At 43.5% G+C, this 19,818-nt stretch overlaps 2 protein-coding genes and 1 pseudogene across 2 annotated transcripts; 1 reads left to right on the top strand and 2 right to left on the bottom strand.

The window, feature by feature from the left end:
• Positions 1-1,326: 1,326 nt before the first annotated feature.
• LOC138096994 (zinc finger protein 256-like) lies at positions 1,327-11,557 on the bottom strand (annotated as a pseudogene).
• Positions 11,558-16,941: 5,384 nt separating this feature from the next.
• LOC138097113 (large ribosomal subunit protein P1-like) lies at positions 16,942-17,270 on the top strand. The gene is made up of 2 exons (XM_068993353.1): positions 16,942-16,993; positions 17,062-17,270. The coding sequence occupies exons 1-2, from the start codon at positions 16,942-16,944 to the stop codon at positions 17,268-17,270; spliced, it is 261 nt and encodes an 86-aa protein (XP_068849454.1).
• Positions 17,271-17,610: 340 nt separating this feature from the next.
• Positions 17,611-19,466, bottom strand: LOC138096993 (zinc finger protein 418-like). Its single transcript, XM_068993205.1, is given in 3 exon segments — positions 17,611-17,633; positions 18,280-18,384; positions 18,455-19,466. Coding segments are annotated over 3 exon segments (1,140 nt in total).
• Positions 19,467-19,818: the final 352 nt, after the last annotated feature.

Below are 19,818 nucleotides of genomic sequence, written 5' to 3'. Positions count from 1 at the left end.
AGAAAAACATCTATTTCTGCTTTATTGACTATGCCAAAGCCTTTGACTGTGTGGATCACAACAAACTGTGGAAAATTCTGAGAGATGGGAATACCAGACCACCTAACTTGCCTCAAGAAATCTGTATGCAGGCCAGGAAGCAACAGTTAGAACTGGGCATGGAACAACAGACTGGTTCCAAATAGGAAAAGGAGTACGTCAAGGCTGTATATCGTCACCCTGCTTATTTAACTTATATGCAGGGTACATCATGAGAAACGCTGGGCTGGAAGAAGCACAAGCTGGAATCAAGATTGCCGGGAGAAATATCAATAACCTCAGATATGCAGATGACACCACCCTTATGGCAGAAAGTGAAGAGGAACTAAAAAGCCTCTTGATGACAGTGAAAGAGGAGAGTGAAAAAGTTGGCTTAAAGCTCAACATTCAGAAAATGAAGATCATGGCATCTGGTCCCATCACTTCATGGGAAATAGATGGGGAAACAGTGGAAACAGTGTCAGACTTTATTTTTGGGGGCTCCAAAATCACTGCACATAGTGATTGCAGCCATGAAATTAAAAGACTTTTACTCCTTGGAAGGAAAGTTATGACCAACCTAGATAGCATATTCAAAAGCAGAGATATTACTTTGCCGACTAAGGTCCGTCTAGTAAAGGCTATGGTTTTTCCAGTAGTCACGTATGGCTGTGAGAGTTGGACTGTGAAGAAGGCTGAGCGCCGAAGAATTGATGCTTTTGAACTGTGGTGTTGGAGAAGACTCTTGAGAGTCCCTTGGACTGCAAGGAGATCCAACAGTCCATTCTAAAGGAGAACAGTCCTGGGATTTCTTTGGAAGGAATGATGCTAAAGCTGAACTCCAGTACTTTGGCCACCTCATGTGAAGAGTTGACTCATTGGAAAAGACTCTGATGCTGGGAGGGATTGGGGGCAGGAGGAGAAGGGGACGACAGAGGATGAGATGGCTGGATGGCATCACCGACTCGATAGACATGAGTTTGAGTGAACTCTGGGAGTTCGTGATGGACAGGGAGGCCTGGTGTGCTGCAATTCATGGGGCTGCAAAGAGTCGGACATGACTGAGCGACTGAACTGAACAAAGATGGCAGAGATGCAAATATGGGATAGGTTGGAGAGTGCAACATAATCACACATGCTTCACACATAACCAGGGATTCTCCCACTGTTTATGCGTAGATGGATGAAAGTCAATTAAGACAGATGGCTCCTCAGAAAGTTTCCTCCAGTGCCCTTAAACTGAATGCTGAAACCACATTTGCTGCATATCTGTGCCATGCCTTTGTGTGAACTCTGATGTGAAAGGGGTTAGATTTTCCCTACAAAAGATTTTCCACATTCAGTGCACTCTTAAGGCCTTTCTCCAATGTGACCTTTCTGATGACAACGCAGTTTGGATGTAGTAATAAAAGATTTCCCGCATTCACTGCACACGTAAGGCCTTTCTCCAGTGTGAACTCTCTGATGATAATGGAGAGTGGAACTACAAGTAAAAGATTTACCACATTCACTGCACTCATAAGGCCTTTCTCCTGTGTGAATTCTCTGGTGTATAATGAGGTTATTTCTTTGGATAAAGGATTTCCCACATTCACTACACTCATAAGGTCTTTCTCCAGAATGAACTCTTTGATGATAATGGAGGTCAGACCTAGAGATAAAAGATTTCCCACATTCACTGCACTCATAGGGTCTTTCTCCAGTGTGAGCTCTCTGATGATAACGAAGGCTGGAGCTGAAGGTAAATGATTTCCCGCATTCATTGCACACATAAGGCCTTTCTCCTGTATGAATTCTCTGGTGTAAGATGAGGTTATTTCTTCGATTAAACGACTTCCCACATTCACTGCACTCAAAAGGCCTTTCTCCGGTGTGGACTCTCCAGTGTTGAATGAGTGTCCACCTATTGTTAAAAGACTTCCCACATTCAGTGCACTTAAAAGGCTTTTCACCAGTGTGAGCTTTCTGGTGTTGATTCAATTGGGATCCATACTTAAACAATTTCCCACACTCAGTACACTCATAAGGCCTTTCTCCTGTGTGAACTCTCTGATGTTGAATGAGAACCCACCTATTGTTAAAAGACTTTCCACATTCACTACATTCATAAGGCCTTTCCCCAGTGTGAACTCTTTGATGATAATGGAGGTTAGAGCTAGTGGTAAAAGTCTTCCCACACTGACTGCATGCATAAGGTCGTTCTCCGGTATGAGATCTCTGATGATACCTGAGGGCAGGCCTAGAGACAAAAGATTTCTCACAGTCGCTACACTCATAAGGCCTTTCTCCTGTGTGAGATCTCTGATGGTAAGTGAGGGCTGAGCTAGAGGTAAAAGATTTTGAACATTCACCACACACATAACTGTTTTCTCCACTGTGCCACGTGTGGGGAGAAATGAGGACAGATTTGTGGCTTAAGAGTTTCCCACATTTGCTGCAATTGTATTGCATTGCCCCAGTCTGAATGCTTTGATGTTGACACAGAGTTGAGCTTTGCCTGAAGGATTTTCCAGATTCACCACACACATGAGTCCATTCTCCAGCATGGGCTCTCTGGTGTACAACAAATGAGGATTTGTACCTGAATGCTTTCCCACATTCACTGCACACAAAACAAGGTCTTCCAGTGTGGACACCCTGGTCCTGAACAAGTGTACGTGGGGGACTAAGGGCTTTCTTGCATTCTTCCCATGTGTGATGAGTTTTCCTGCCATGTGAGGTTGACTTGCACTGGGTGACTGTGTTTGGCTTCTTCACAGCCTGTTGCTGCAGGTGAACCATGACGGTCAGGAAGTCCTTTTCAAAATCCCTGTAGGTAAATGGCTTCTGTGACACATGGAAGCTGCAGCTCTTCATAAACGAGGCCTTGTCCACACTGCTTCTGAGGGTTTTCTCTCCCATGTGCTGCTCCAGGTGCTGCTGAAAGTTTGCACTAAAACAGAATTGTTTCACACATGCTGCACACCTCAACAGTTTCTGGATGTGCTGTGTTTCATGGTGCACAGCCAAGCGGAAAACATTTCTCAAGACTGGACCACAAATCTCACAAGGTTTCATCTTTTGAGTAGACAAAGCTGCCTTTGGAGTCCTAGCCTGTGACACTCCTAGAGAAGTGATCTGTTGAGAAGGTGCCTCTGGATTCTCTGTTCCACAGCAGCAACCTGAACAGAAAGAAATGCAGGTCAAGTACATATTGACTATAGGGAAGGGTCAAGCTCATCACAAATTTGCATCTGCATCAACAACAAAACAGCCAGAAAACAATAAACAGTGGCTACGATTTCCCTGGAGATCCAGTGGTTAAAACTTCACCTTCCAATACAGGGAGTGTGGGTTCAATCCCTGGTTGGGGAGCTAATATCCCATATGCCTCTGTCAAAAAACCAAAACAGAAAACAGAAACAATACTGTAACAAATTCAATAAACAGTTTAAAAATAGTCCACATCAAAATCTTAAAACAAAAACAGCAACCAAATTAGACTGAATCTTATGTTGTCAAAAAGAGACTCACACATCAGTGCTAAGGACACACAGAGCTCAAAATGAAGGCAACATAAAGATACTCTGTGCAAATGGAAAACTGGAAGTCAGCATAAGTACTGTATAGCTTCAGACAAAACAAATATTAAGTGAAAAACTGCCACAAAAGACAAAGAAGTTCATGATATAATGATAAAACAGTTAATCAAGGGACTATAACAATAGTTAGTGTATATGCATTGAACATTGTAGCATGAAAATGTATGCATCAGATGTTAACCAATCTGAAAGCAGATTTCACAGAACTTTCCTGGTGGTCTGGTGGTTAAGAATTTACCTTGCCATGCAGGGGACAGGGGTTCAATCCCTAGTAAGGTAATTAAGATCTCACATGCTGCAGAGCTACTAAGCTGGCATGCTACAATTTCTGAGCCCATGAGTTCCAGAGCCAGCTCACCACAATGGAGGGCCTGTGTACTGTAAATACTGAAGCCCATGTACCACAACTGGGGAGTCCATGTACCTCAACAAAAGATTCCAAATGGTGAAACAAAGAAGATCCTGTGTATTGCAACTAAGACCTGACACAGTCAAATAAATAAAATCAGGAAAAAAACAAAAAGAGCTAGAGACTTCAATATTTTCCTTTAACAATAGGTAGATCAACCAGACAGAAATTCAGTAAGAAAACTTTGCACTTGAACATATACTTTAGATCAAATGGACATATACAAAATATAACATCCAACTGCAGCAGAATACACATTCTCCTCAACTGCATACAGAATACTGCCCAGAGCAGATCATATGCTATGGGTTATAAAACCAGGTCGAACAAATTTAAGGAGACTGAAATAATATAAAGTATCTTTGCTGACCAAAATGGATTGAAGCAAAAAATCAGTAACAAGGAGGAAACTGGGAAAATTCACAAATATGTGGAAATTAAACAACACAATCATGGAAAAATAATGGATCTCAGAAGAAACCAAAAAATACCTTACCAGTTCAAAGAGGGAAACTTAGAGCAATAAATGCTTACTGTAGGCAAATATAGGAAAATAAAAATCTTGGCTTCACAGATGACTTCTACCAAACATTCAAAAAAGATTAAATACCTACCCTTTTCAAACTCTTTCAAAATATTGGAGAAAGGAATGCTTCCTAGCTCATTTTACAGTAGCAACATCACCAGATACCAAAACCAGATGAAGACAACACAGAAAATTATAGGCTAGCATCTCTGATAAACACAGATGCAAAAATCCTGAACAAAATATTAACTCTGAATTAAGTGGGTAAAGAAGGAACATACCTGAACATAATAAAAGTCATAGAAGGCAAATCCTTCAGCTGACATCAAGCTCAATGGTGAAATGTCAAAAGCTATGCCTCTAAAATCAGGAACCAGAAAAAGATGTCCACTATCTCCACTATTATTTGGTGTAATATTGAAAGTCCTACCAAAGAGCAGTCAGGCAAGGGAAAAAAAGGAAAAAAAAACGCATCCAAAATGGAAAAGGCAGAAGTAAAACTTTCACTATTTGCAGATATCATGGTTTTACACATAGGAAACTCTAAGGACTCCACCAATAATCTATTAGAAATAACCAACAAAGTTGCAGGGTAAAAAATCAACATACAAAAAAACAGTTCAATTTCTAAACTTGAACAGTGAGCTAGCAAAAAAATTAAAACAATCCCAACAAAAAGGATAAAATACCTAGGAATATTTAACCAAGAAGGATGAAGACCTATACATGAAAAACTCTAAGACATTATTGAAAGATTGAAAAAGATACAAATGGAAAGCAATTACGTGCTCACTGACTGGATGAATTAACATTATCAAATTTAAATTAAAAAAAAAAAAACTTGGAAAAAATAAATAAATAAAATGTCCATACTACCTAAAGCAATCTACAGATTGAATGCAATCTCAATCGAAATCCCAAGGACATTTTTCACAGAAATAGAACAAAAAATCTGACAATTTATATATAAAACCACAAAACTTAGCAAATAGCCAAAGGATTATTATAAAATAAACAAAAAAACTCAAGAAAACAAAACTAGGGGAATTCCCTAGAGATCTGATGGTTAGGACTCAGCTCTTTCACTGCAATGACCCAGGTTCAATCCCTGGTCAAGGAACTAAGCTGACCTGCTTGCTGCAACTAGAGAAAGTCCAAATGCAGCAATGAAGACAGCACAGCCAAAAATAAACGAATCTTTAAAAAAATTTAAAAAGACATGACCCCCGCCCCCCAAGGGTGATCCAGTGGTTTAGAATCCAACTGCCAATGCCTGGGACACAAGTCTGACCCCTGGTGCAGAAAGATTCCATATGCTGAAGGGTAACTGAGCCCATGCGCCACAACTAGTGAAGCCCACTTGCCCTAGAGCCTGTGCTCCACGACAGAAGATGCTGCAATAAGAAGCCTACGCATCTTTGGATCAGTTCTAATGAGGTGGATGAAAGTGGAGCCTATTATACAGTGAGTCAGTCAGAAAGAAAAACACCAATGTAGTATATTAACACATATATACGGAATTTAGAAAGATGGTAAAGATGACCCTATATGCGAGACAGCAAAAGAGACACAGATGTAAAGAACAGACTGTTGGACGCTATGGGAGAAGGCAAGGGTGGGATGATTTGACACTAGCATTGAAACATGTATATTATATGTGAAACAGATAGCCAGTCCAGGTTCGATGCATGAGACAGTGTACTCAGGGCTGGTGCACTGGGATGACTCTGAGGGATGGGATGGGGAGGGAGATGGGAGGGGGTTCAGGATGGGGAACACATGTACACCCATGGCTGATTCATGTCAATGTATGGCAAAACCCACTACAATATTGTAAAGCAATTGGCCTCCAATTGAAAAAAAAAGAAGCCCATGCACCACAACTAGAGTAGCCCCCACCGATCTCAACTAGAGAAACCTCACACACAGCAACAAAAACTCAGTGCAGCCAAAAGTAAGTTTTTTTTAAAATGAGGGGTAACATGCTAGCAAGGATACACAGAAAAGGGAACCATTGCACATGGTTGCAAAGAATGTAAATTAACGTAGTCATGGAAAATACCACAAATATTCATCAAAATATTGAAAGTAGAACTACCATATGATCAAACACACCAACTTCTGGGTATATATCCCAAGGAACAAAAGCAGTTTCTTCATGAAACAGGTGCATGTGCGTGTTCACTGCAGCATTATTCAAAAGAGCCAAGATACAGAAACATTTTGAAGTGTTCATTACTGGATGAAGTGATAAAATACGGTACACACACACACACGCACCAACTTTCCCATGATTACGTGTGCAGGAATATTCAGACAAGAAAAAGGAAAAATTGCCACTTGCAACAATCATGAGCCTAGAGGACATTATGCTAAATGAAATAAGCCACAGAGAGAAGAACAAATAGTTTATTAAATATAGAATCTTTAAGAAAGTCAAACTTAGAGAAGCATAAAGTAGAATGCCAAATATTGAGAGCTATAAAAATGGGGGGATGGTCAAAAACACTTCATTATGAGTAAGTTCTAAGAACCAAACGTGCAGAATAGTGACTATAGTATATATATTAAGTACATAAAATTTTATCAGTTATACCTCAATAAGTTGGGACGACAGGATGAAATGGAAACAAGAGGTCTAAACATCATAAAAAGAACTATATAGGAGAGAGATCAAGAGTAGCCAATGCTCATGTAAGTAGTCCCCATGACAAGGGCTGCAATTCCATAAACAGGCAGAAACAGAATTGTCAGCTAAAGGAGGGGCCACAGAAACTGCATGGATCTGGACACACTGACCCATTCAGCGAAAGGGCGAGCAAGCTGCACCCAAAGGCCTTACTGCAAGAAGGTATGAACCACAAACCCTTCCCTGTGACTATTCAGTATAACAGGTATTAGGGATGTAGGGGAGAAAAAAGGGCAGTGCAAATGCCCCAGCCCTATTACCCACAACTACCCAGGACCCTGGGGAAGCAAGCAGTGCCTACACCATGTGAGGACAGAGCACCTTCTGGGGCGTGAGGCAGGATACAGACAGAGGCCAGCCCAGGTCAGCAGGGAGGCTGAAGGTCTTACCCAGTGAGGATATAAGCGCATAGTTCTCCAGCATCACATCCAGATACAGGCGTCTCTGAGCCGCATCAAGGAGCCTCCATTCCTCCCAGGAGAAGTACACAGCCACATCTGGAAAGGTCACACTACCCTGTGGTGAAGGGGACAAATGAAACCTTGAACATTCTCTAAGAGTCCACAACACATCTCTCCAAACACCTATGCCATTCCCATCTTCCACTGGTGCCAGTGATGCCTTCTCTCTCTTCACCACCTGCTTTACTCACTGTGTTCAGCCCTCGGCAGTAACTGGGCGGGGGGCGGGGGGCGGTACTACAAGGCTTCTCCAGAATTTTGTGCACACAGATGCCATCTAAACTCTGGGTTTGGCCTGCAATGTCCTGTCCCTCCAACCAAGCAATTCCCCTAGAGTCTCCCCAATTATGGGAATCCAGACACAGCCAAAGATAAGAACATGCTTCACTTGTAAATACTCAACATGAGGAACCTGAGGCCATCAGTTCACACTTCCTCTCAATGGGCATATCATTCTGTAGGCAGCACTTCTCTCACAGTTTCAGACTCTACAGTTGCACTTCCACAGCACTGCCATCTCCCTGCACCACACCATAGAATTCTTCCTGAACATACATGCACACTGGTGCTTGGCATCCAGAGAACGCTTGAGAAATTAAAGAAGACCCACTACAACCCCAGTCCTCTGACGGATCTGACACCGGGCTGAGCCACACGTGCTGCCAGTCCTTCCTTCGACATTCCCCACCCTAAAACCACACATGACCTTCACATTCCCATAGCTCTCTTCAACGTCTTTACTGCCAGCTTTGCCCTTTCAACAACCACAACGCGCTTCTCTCCACTCAATCTTTGTAAAACAATCCAGCCCTAAAAATTTCTCCTCCAGTCATAGTGACTCACAAATGACATCTGCTCCAGACCTTATCCACTAGCAAGACTAAGACATCCCAGACCCTGTCAAAGTTCATTGCAACATTCTGGAGAACTCATATAGTACTAAATGAGAAGTGGCCCCAGCCTTATTGCCTTCTTGTCGCAATTACTTCTGGGTCTCCTCAGCCATATTTCAGACTCCATTCATCCCACTGAAGCCTTGACTGCCTGCCAAGCTGACCTCTCTTACACGGGTCCCACTGCCACTTCTCTACTTCACTTGGGTTTGCAATGCCCTACAAACCCTGAGCAAAAGTACTACTCCTTAGCACACACCCTAGTCTTTCTGACCTACTAATATCATGGCCACTATAACCTGCATTCCCCTCCTAAATGTGATCCACAGCTCCACACAATGGTCATCACTTTTGAAAATTTCCATTCTTGAACATGTTCCCCAGTTTTCCAGACCTGCCTAGTCAACTGCCCATGTTGCCTACACTCAGTCTTCTCTGAAACGTTTCAGACTCTTGAGAGAGCCAAACAAACTCATAATATTTCCAAGGAAAATTAACCTGCTGCTAAGGCCCCCATCCAGTTGATGGGGCTTCCACCCCTTTGTCTACTAGGGCCAAAACCCAAGGGTCTGCCCTTACAATTGCCCTTCTCTTGTCATCAACAACACCCATAATTTTATTTGTCCCTTTGTATGAGAGCAGGGTAAGAAAAACCTTTAGCAGGCAGCCATGGCTATGCCTCATTACTCTGTAACTAAACAATAAGTCTTGCTCAGCCACTGGTCAGTGCCTCCGAGGACCCTCCCCACAAGCAACCAAATGTCAATGAGTGACCTTTAGGAAAGTGATTCAGTCAAGGGTCAGTGGTGTGGTGATTATCAGGTGGAGAGGGAGCTAGGACAGATTCAGGCCTTCTTCTGGAGGCCCTCCAGGGGAACCAGGCTTGGGCCAGAGGGTCACCTGGGGAGTCCAGCAAACAGGCTGGGGATTACGTCCTGCAGGGCTTCAGCACCCTCATAAAGCCCTCTACTAGCTGTGGCCCAGGCCGTGAGGCAGTAGTGAACCTCTCTCCCATTCTTGTCTCTGCGAGGTAACAGCAGTGGCCGTCTGCATGGTCTGCAGTCTGTGAGAACTGGTTCCCCACTTTGGACAGCCTGAGGAGCCTGAGTTGGATTATAAAGAAAGCTGAGCACTGAAGAGTTGATGCTTCTGTACTGTGGTGTTGGGAGAAGATTCTTGAGAGTCCCTTAGATAGCAAGAAGATCAAACCAGTCAATCCTAAAGGAAATCAGTCCTGAATATTCATTGGAAGGAGTGATGCTGAAGCTGAAACTCCAGTACTTTGGCCACCTGATGTGAAGAACTGACTCACTGGAAAAGACCCTGAACACAGGAGGGGAAGGGGACAATAGAGGATGAGATAGCATCACCAGCTCAAAGGACATGAATCTGAGTAAGCTCTGGGAGTTGGTGATGGACAGAGAAGCGTGGCATGCTGCGATCCATGGGGTCGCAAAGAGTCAGATACGACTGAGTAACTGAACTGAACTGAGGAGACTGAGGGCCAGTTGGGTTGGGTGCCTGGCTCCCTCAGGGATGACAGCTGGGCAAGTCTGGGGACCTGGCCTTGAAGGAGCTGCCAACTGCAATCTGCCTCCTCTTAGGTAGGGCTGGGACATTGGAGGGTGAAATTTGTGCCTTGGGACTTTGCCCTTTCTTGTCAGAACAGAGAATAACATTCATCTGGTACAGACTTATAGGAACACCCTTACCTGACCAGGAACTGATCCCAAGAACAAAGGATCTGACAGGAGAAATCTACAACTAACCACGCCCACTCCTCGCCTTCTGCTTTTAAAGGGCCTGGCTGAAAGTTTTCAGTAACTCTGGGGCTCTTAGGGCATGAGCCGCCCATCTCCTTGTACAAATCTGTAACAAACCTCTGTTCCAAACTCTGTTTTAATATTGATGGACCTGACTGTGTGGGGGGCACAGTTCAGTTCAGTTCAGTCACTCAGTCGTGTCCGACTCTCTGCGACCCCATGAATCGCAGCACGCCAGGCCTCCCTGTCCATCACCATCTCCAGGAGTTCACTCAGACTCACGTCCATCGAGTCCGTGATGCCATCCAGCCATCTCATCCTCGGTCGTCCCCTTCTCCTCCTGCCCCCAATCCCTCCCAGCACCAGAGTCTTTTCCAATGAGTCAACTCTTGGCATGAGGTGGCCGAAGTACTGGAGCTTCAGCTTTGGCATCATTCCTTCCAAAGAAATCCCAGGGCTGATCTCCTTCAGAATGGACTGGTTGGATCTCCGTGTGGGGCACAAGGACTTGCGATTTCGGTAACACCTTCTCAAAAAATTGATCCAGAATTCAACCACTTTTCACACATCCAAGGTAGTCACTCTGGTCCATCAATACACACCTAGGCTATTACAATTAATACCTCTGTGCTTCCTATCTCCTTCCTCCTTCTCCTTCTTTTCTTGGCAGTCAGAGGGAGCCTATTTTGGTATGCATGCAATCACTTCCCGCTTGCTATTCAAACCCTCTATTACCTATGAGATAAATGGTCTTTTCTTTTTTTCTGGCCGCACGGTGGGACTCGTGAGATCTTAGTTCCCCAACCAGGGGTTGAACCGGAGCCCTCGGCCAAGAGAGGCAGAACCCTAACCACTGGGCTGCCAGGAAATTTCCATAAATGGCCAGCCCTTCTCGCAGCAACACTGCAACCTTGGCTGGCCCAGCTGCAACTAGAATTGCTAGACCGTAGTCCCTGGTCAGTACCACCGCCACATCCCTGCGCCTGCAGGTTCCTCCGCCCGTCACCCTCTCCCAGGCGCATTCCCCGTCTGTCAGACAGAGAGCCCCACCCACGCGGCCTCACCCGCCTGGATCCCGGGGACTGGGCTGCGGGCACGTGAGCAGGCGCCCCCCACCCCCTCGACGCGCGGGGCTTTAGTGTCCGGTGGGGTGAGGGCGGTGAAGGCCCAGGGGGACCAGCGTTTACCTGAGCCGGCTCCCTCGCTGCCGCCGCCATCGGACTCTGTGGGCGGAGCGGGGCCGGGAGCAGCGGGAGTACCGCGCCCGGCGGGCCCCTCCCGGTCTTGGCGCGGCGCGCCCTGGGCGGCGTCAGCGAGCCTCACACCCGCCTCTCTGCAGCGGGTCCCTTCTCAGTCTCATCCCCTTCCCAGCGAGTAACCGAAGCGCTTGAATTAAGAAAAACCTCTAGCACTTTCAAAATGACGCTCAGAGCGTCGCGGCCGGAAGTCCCGCCCAGACATTATTGCCTCACAGGAAAATGCGGCTTCTCTTTGTCTTAATTGGGTGATCGTCAGCAGCCACCCATCGCACAGCCGCCTGGGTAATGTATTTTCCCACGGATCCAGGGGCCAAGGTCCAGTTTTGAGTTATCCCTGGCGTCCAGGAGAAACGGCGAAGCTACACTGTGAGATTTGCTGAAATAACAACCTAAGTCCAGAGACTGAGGTGGGGCGTTCCTTCTTAAAGAGAATGCACTCAGATGTTTGAGGATTACTCTCTGTAACTGATCACCCAAGTGTTTGGAGACATTTTCTTTCAAATTCTTCGAAGCTCAGCGTGTTCCTAGAGTCTAAGAGCACCTTTCCAGATGCTCTCAAATCCATCAATCCAAATGCATCCTGGAACTACCCAGGCGGTCCAGTGACTAAGATTCCTCCCTTCCAAGGCAGGAGGCATGGTTCAATCCCTGATGAGGGAACTAAGATCCCACAAGCATCCCAGCACGGCCAAACAAACAAAAAAACCCAAATGACCTATGCAGAGTCACTTAGACACAGAATGAAGACACTGAAAACTAAGCTAATAAACAATAGTGCACTGTTCCTCTGTGTTTGGTATAGACAAATACACAAAAGTGTAGATAAGGAAAAGGATGCTGCGCCACCTTGAGGAAGGAATGCAAAAACAGGTCTCTGACAATGATTCCCAAGACAACAGAATCCCTGCCTTTATAGTTGCTGGGAGAAATATCAATAACCTCAGATACGCAGATGACACCACCCTTACACCCCTTACATAGTTCAGGACAAGGAGAAACAGCCACACCACCACTCCAGTGCATTTTACCTAAAGTCTCTGGGAAAATTCTCTGAAGATATTTTTTTTTAATGTTTGCAATGATTATTTTTTGGTGATTTACTAAATGTAGAGTGTTGGGAAGAATACTCCAGAGAGAGAAAAGTACATATGACGGACAAGTATGTAAAGGGGTGTGAGCATTCAGGAAGCTGACATAAAGGGTGGAAAGAGAATGAAGGGTACTTCGTATTAAGATGTTGAACTGAGCAGATACAATTATTTGTGGAAATATTAACAAGTTAGCTGACCCATAGACCCATTGGAGTATATTCATAAATTCCAAATCTTTAGATACTAAATTTTAGTCTTCTATAAACTACAATAATGTGATAATACTTTTCCATGGCAGAAAATGTAGTTTGTTTTAAAATTAAAATTATGAAGTGTTATTTGTTCAAAAAGTCATCCTGGTACGGCTACTGTAGAAACTTTCAAAAATATAATTTACAAATATCTATATACATAAATCAAATGATTAAAGACACTTCAAATTATGCAAAAGCTCTGAGAGTCTCCTGTTTCTTCTCACCTGGTAACCTATAAGTGGAAAACATTAAAAATTATATTTTTTAAACTTTTCTTTGAGAAAACAACTTTGAGCAAGATTGTGTTTACTAATGTGAAGTGCTGACTCCATCCAAACCATTAGAAGCCTAATGTTTCTTTCCTTTATTAGCTTAGTATAATTTCTTACATTTTCTAGTGTCCTTTAAAAAAACTTTATAAAAGGGGGGGTTGTATTATTTTTAACCTTTTAAGTCTACAAGATTCATTAATCTTCAAATCCATTGCAGGAAAGGTCTAAGAGATTTTTCAACCAATGTTGCTTTTCTTGTCTCAGTCAGAAGTTGCCTGGACTGTGTGCACACAGAAGAGAAATGAATGTTCTAATAAACTTTCTTTTCCAACCTGGGATTTAGGAAGGCTTTGACAATGCCAGAGACTTGAACACAACCATGCTGAATGTACATGGAGGTCCTCCATGTGGAAATTGCCAATTCAGGGGAAACTGAGTGGCATTTCCCTGGTGGTCCAGTGGTTAAGACTGTGCTTCCACTGCAGGGGGCACAGGTTTGATCCCTGGTCAAGGAACTACGATCTGGCAAGCCACATGGTTCAGCAGACACACACACACACAAAGGACACCAAGCTACTTCCACCTAAATCCTGCCCCTTTAAGTAACACAAAAGGCACAGGATTTAGGTGGTTTCACCAGTGAGAAAGCTCTAACTTATTCATAAATTATCTATAGCTAAGTCCCCCAGATGTTCAAGCTGGTTTTAGAAAACGCAGAGAAACCAGACATCAAATAGCCAATATCCAGCTGGATCATCAAAAAAGCAAAACAGTTCCAGAAAAAACATCTATTTCTGTTTTATTGACTATGCCAAAGCCTTTGACTGTGTGTATCACAATAAACTGTGGAAAATTCTGAAAGAGATAGGAATACCAGACCACCTGACCTGCCTCTTGAGAAACTTATATGCAGGTCAGGAAACAACAGTTAGAACTGGACATGGATCAACAGACTGGGTCCAAATATGAAAAGGAGTATGTCAAGGCTGTATATTGTCACTCTGCTTATTTAACTTATTTGCAGAGTACATCATGAGAAACACTGGCCTGGAAGAAGCACAAGCTGGAATCAAGATTGTCAGGAAAAATATCAATAACCTCAGATATGCAGATGACACCACCCTTATGGCAGAAAGTGAAGAGGAACTAAAAAGCCTCTTGATGACAGTGAAAGAGGAGAGTGAAAAAGTTGGCTTAAAGCTCAACATTCAGAAAATGAAAATCACGGCATCTGGTCCCATCACTTCATGGGAAATAGATGGGGAAACAATGGAAACAGTGTCCGACTTTATTTTGGGGGGCTCCAAAATCACTGCAGATGGTGACTGCAGCCATGGAATTAAAAGACGCTTACCCCTTGGAAGGAAAGTTATGACCAACCTAGAGAGCATATTCAAAAGCAGAGCCATTACTTTGCCAACAAAGGTCCGTCTAGTCAAGTCTATGCCCTTTCCAGTGGTCATGTGTGGATGTGAGAGTTGGACTGTGAAGAAGGCTGAGCGCCAAAGAATTGATGCTTTTGAACTGTGGTGTTGGAGAAGACTCTTGAGACTCTCTTGAACAGCAGAGATCCAACCAGTCCATTTTAAAGGAGATCAGTCCTAGGTGTTCTTCGGAAGGAATGATGCTAAAGCTGAAACTCCAGTACTTTGGCCACCTCATGCGAAGAGTTGACTCATTGGAAAAGAGACTGATGCTAGGAGGGATTGGGGGCAGCAGGAGAAGGGGACGACAGAGGATGAGATGGCTGGATGGCGTCACTGACTCGATGGACGTGAGTTTTAGTGAACTCCGGGAGTTGGTGATGGACAGGGAGGCCTGGTGTGCTGCAATTCATGGGGTTGCAAAGAGTCTGACACCTGAACTTATCTGAACTGAAGTCAGATTGAGCGACTGAACTGAACTGAACTGAAGTCCCCCTAAGTGGATCCTACAGTATTGTTTATTCACAAGCAAAAGAAAATTCTGATTAACCAATGGACCACTTTCCATACATGGTGTGATGAGGCTTCCAAAGGCAACTTAGACCAACAATGCCTCCTTTAAAGATGTTAGTTAAGAGTATCTTCTTAGATCTATTTGTTGCTAAAATGTCAATAACCTAAAATGAAAAATGAAATACAACAAACTAAATGCTGTATAAAATGAATACTTGTATAACCACATAGTCAAAAACTATTTCAAATCAATTTATAACATAGAATTTTGACTACATTTACTTAGACTTGTGGAAATAAATATGGCCAACCAAATGAGAACACTCAAAGCCTATGTATTCAGAGCTGCAAATCATGGCTTGAAAATGTTGAGTTTCTAGATTTAAGAATTAATCAAGAAACAAGGTCAGGGAACTATATTGAAAACTCTGTGTGATAAATCATAGTGGAAAAGAATATTTTAAAAAAAGAATCTCTATATGCATATAACTGAGTCACTGTGCTGTACAGCATAGATTGGCACATACTATAATAAAAATTTTTAAGTGATCAAGAATATTAATGATTAAACTTTAAAAGTATATGCTGCACATGGCTATTGCATTGTGTACAGTATACAAAGTGTTTATGAAATACTCCCACATTAAAAAAACAATTAGTTTTATACCAGAGAGGTCACATCACTGAAAAAATAAATAAAATTCCAACATAGGTTTGTGCTGTTTCACTATCTTTTTTGTTAGGGAAAAAACAGAAACTTCAAAAAATAATTTAATATTTAATTTTTTTTGGTTGCAGCTTGTAGCAGAGACTGAACCTGAGCCCTCCGCAGTGAAAGTGCCAAGCCCTAACTACTGAACTGCTAGGAAATCTTCCCCCCCAATTCAACAGGAATGCAGGGTTTACATTGCATTCAGTGGGGACAGCACATCCTCACTATCTTCATTTTCCTGCACAGCAACACATCTGAAGTGAAATCACATAGATACTACAAAACCACTGAGAATTTTTTCATCTCACAACAGCTTCCCTATACAAGGTACATAGTTCTGGATGCCATGACGATTTCTGCACTGGCTCATCCTTCACAGGTAGTACCTGGAATATTGTGGAGACCCCTTCAATACAGACACATTTCCACACACTTGTGGTAGCCTTTCCCCCTCCCTACAAATCCAGTGTTCCTGTAACAGATGATTCCGCCTGCCTATACGACTGTATAATCTAACCTATGCCGCCACTATCTGGAATTCTATGTATGTGGATACATGGCCCCACTGCAGGACCTAGGGAACAGACTTCTCTTACTAAGTGGACACAATCCATGATCCCCGTGAACAGGAAAATTTTCTTGATTTAGGAAGCAGCAAAGGTATCACAACGGCCCATCTAAAGACTGACATCTGAACCAACAAAATACCAATGCATCCAGGCTACAAATAAGAACCACAAATCCCTGCAGTCTTTCCTTGGAGGCCCTGGGCAGCAATGGCAACTAGGACAAAACTAGAGAGAGGTACTCTCACAGCATAGCGTTCCCTCTGAGGTAGAGTGTGCAATACCACAAAAAAACCTTTCAACCCTGATTGCTGCTAGAACCCAGCTGTTTTCAAGTCACCGCAGTGAATAAAATCCCAAGATTGAAGAGGAAGGTCTTGCCTTCTCCTCCTCTGCTGTTGAGGTGCTTGGGTCTTCCGAGGAAGCTAAGGCCATTTGGGGATGAGGCCCTCACTTCATCTGGTGACTAGCACCGCACCTGGCAGCCCCCACCTAGCATTTGCCCTCACCATGGCCTCAATCTCAGAGCTCACCTGCATCTCCTCTGCCCTCATTCTGCAAGGTCACGGAGGATAAAATCAGTGCCGTCATTAAAAGCAGCCAGGGTAAATGTTGAGCCGTTCTGGCCAGGCTTGTTTGCAAAGGCTTTGGTCAATGTCAACGTCGGGAGCCTCATCTGCAATGTGGGGGCTGGTGGACCTGCCCCAGCAGCTGGTGCTGCGCCAGCAGGCGGTCTTGCCCCATCCATCACTGCTGCCCCAGCTGAGAAGGAAGGAGAAGCAAAGAAAGAAGAATCTGGAGAATCTGATGATGACATGGGCTTTGGTCTTTTTGACTAAACCTCTTTAGTAACATATTCAATAAAAAGCTGAGCTGTTAAAAAAGAAAAAAAAAAGAGTAAGGTCTTCATTTTTCACACAAACCAGTACAATGGGACGCAGACTATTCCTGGGCTTGAGGCATGAAGGGGAGGAAAATCTCATCACAGGAGTCACAACAGACACTGAGAAAAGTAGGCTCAGTTTGCAAGTCACCAGCAGAGTAGTCTAAGACAAAAACTGGTCAACTCAGAGATGTAACCCATCAAAGGAATTAGAAAGGAATGAGAGCTCAGATTTACTACAAAGGCTCCCATAAATGGGACAACATCAAAACGTTCTTCCTTGGACTCAGGGTGGTTCAAAAGTGTACATCATGAACACCTGCCACACAACAGTGGTGAAATGGCTTTTGCTATGGAACTGGCAATGACATGAATCTGGTAAGGGCTCTGAGCAGCTTAAGAAATGCACTGAAGCTCCCATAAACCTGGAATATTAGTGGTTCATTGCATGTAAGAGGTCAACAGAGACAGACAACACCCTCATAAGGGATCTCCCTAGTGCTACACTGACCAAAAATTCATCCCTGCACAACACTTTTTTCTGAACTTTGTGGTATTCAATGACATAAAAGTGAAGACTGTGAACTCCCCAGTATGTAATGAGGCTAGAGTTTTGGCTAAAAAAAAATTTCCCACATTAGTCATATCCACAAGGCTATTATCCAGTGTGAACATTACAGTGTTCTATGAGACTAGAGTTGTAGGTAAAGGAATTCAAACATTTCCTACAATATAATGTCTTTCTGCAGTATGAACACACCTGTGTTTAATGAACCTGAAGCTTTTTGCAAAATATTTCTGACATTCATGGCACTTACATGGCTTTGATCCAATGTGAGTTCTCTGATTTTGAAAAACAGCTTGGGCTAACCAGCTTCTCAAATTTCCTTTACTTGTAAGATTTTTTTTCCAGTGAACTCTCTGATGTCGAAGGAGTGAAGAACTTTGGGAAAATGCTTTTCCACGTTTGCTGCACTCATAAGGCCTTTCTCCAGTGTGAATTCTCCTGTGTTTAATGAAGGTGGAATTATCAGCAAAGGATTTCCCACAATCAGTGCACTTACAAAGGCCTTGAACCAGTGTGAAGTCTCTCATGCTGATGAAGAACAAAACATTGATTAAAAGTTTTTCCACATTCACTGCACTCATAAGGTCTTTCTCCAGTGTGGATTCTCTGGTGTTGAAGGAGCGTAGAGTTTTGACTAAATGATTTCCCGCATTCATTGCATTTATATGGCCTTTCCCCGGTGTGAACTCTCTGGTGTATAATGAGGTAGGACTTCTTGCTAAAGAATTTCTTACATTCCCCACACTCATATGGCCTTTCTCTAGTGTGAACTCTTTGGAGGTCAATGAGATGGGACTTGATGCTAAATAATTTCCCACACTTATAAGGTCTTTCTCTAGTGTGACTTCTCCAATGTTGTATAAGGTTGGGCTTTTGCCTAAATGATTTTCCACACTCTCCACATTCATAAGGCCTTTCTCCAGCGTGAACTCTCCAATGTCGAAGGAGTGAAGACCTTTGGGAAAATGCTTTCCCACATTTACTGCAATCATAAGGCCTTTCTCCAGTGTGAATTCTCCTGTGTTTAATGAAGGTGGAATTATCGGCAAAGGATTTCCCACAATCAGTGCACTTATAAGGCCTTGAACCAGTGTGACGTCTCTGATGCTAACAAAGGGCAGAACGTTGATTAAAAGTTTTCCCGCATTCACTGCACTCATAAGGTCTTTCTCCAGTGTGGATTTTCTGATGTTGAAAGAGCACAGAGTTTCGGCTAAATGACTTCCCACATTCACTGCATTTATATGGCCTTTCCCTGGTGTGAACTCTCTGGTGTACAATGAGATGTGACTTCTTGCTAACGTCTCCCCAGTTAGGATAAGTTTTTCCCCTCTGAAAGGCTGTCTCACACTCAGTTCTGTTTGACCTCTTCCAGGTGTTAGTAGCCCATTGCTGGAGAAATTGAGACCTGGTCAAGAAGTCCTTCTCAACCACCCTGAAGACTAATGACTTTCCTGACACATGGAATTTGCAGTTCTTCACAAATGAAGTTCTATCCACATCTCTTCTGAAGAGTTTCTCCCCGATGCACTGCTTCTGATGCTGATGAAGTTTTGTGCTGACATACAACCGTTTCCTAGACATATGTAATTTCAGCTTTGAATGTATTGCTTGACATTCATCCAAGTGCAGAAAGTCTGTCAATATTTGGACACATAGTTCACAGGGGTGGGCCGTTTTGGAGGATAGATCTGCCTTGGGAGTCCTGACATTCTTTGAAAAGAAACATTTTGCTCAAAAGAAGTCTTCTTGTTCTCCACTTCATGGCAGCAACCTAAAAGCAAGAAATGTTGGTGAAGCACATGTTGACTTTAGTGGGGCAGGGGGGAGCCCACACACCAGTGTGTGTCTGACAAACTCATGAATGAGTCCGTGTGATTATTTACAAGAACAGGGAGTTGGCTTCTTGATGACATTATCAATATCATCATAATGA

The sequence above is a fragment of the Capricornis sumatraensis genome, chromosome 20 (assembly GCF_032405125.1).
Source record: "Capricornis sumatraensis isolate serow.1 chromosome 20, serow.2, whole genome shotgun sequence".
Taxonomy (NCBI): domain Eukaryota; kingdom Metazoa; phylum Chordata; class Mammalia; order Artiodactyla; family Bovidae; genus Capricornis; species Capricornis sumatraensis.
Note: the sequence above shows the minus strand (reverse complement) of the source record. Positions and strands in the feature narration are given on the sequence as shown.

What these genes read in the sequence shown, in the direction of transcription:
- LOC138097113 (XM_068993353.1), top strand. Translation starts at nt 16,942, where the DNA reads ATGGCCTCAATCTCAGAGCTCACCTGCATCTCCTCTGCCCTCATTCTG. An exon ending in CTCTGCCCTCATTCTGCAAG is followed by an intron (nt 16,994 to 17,061) that starts GTCACGGAGGAT and finishes CGTTCTGGCCAG; the next exon opens with GCTTGTTTGCAAAGGCTTTG.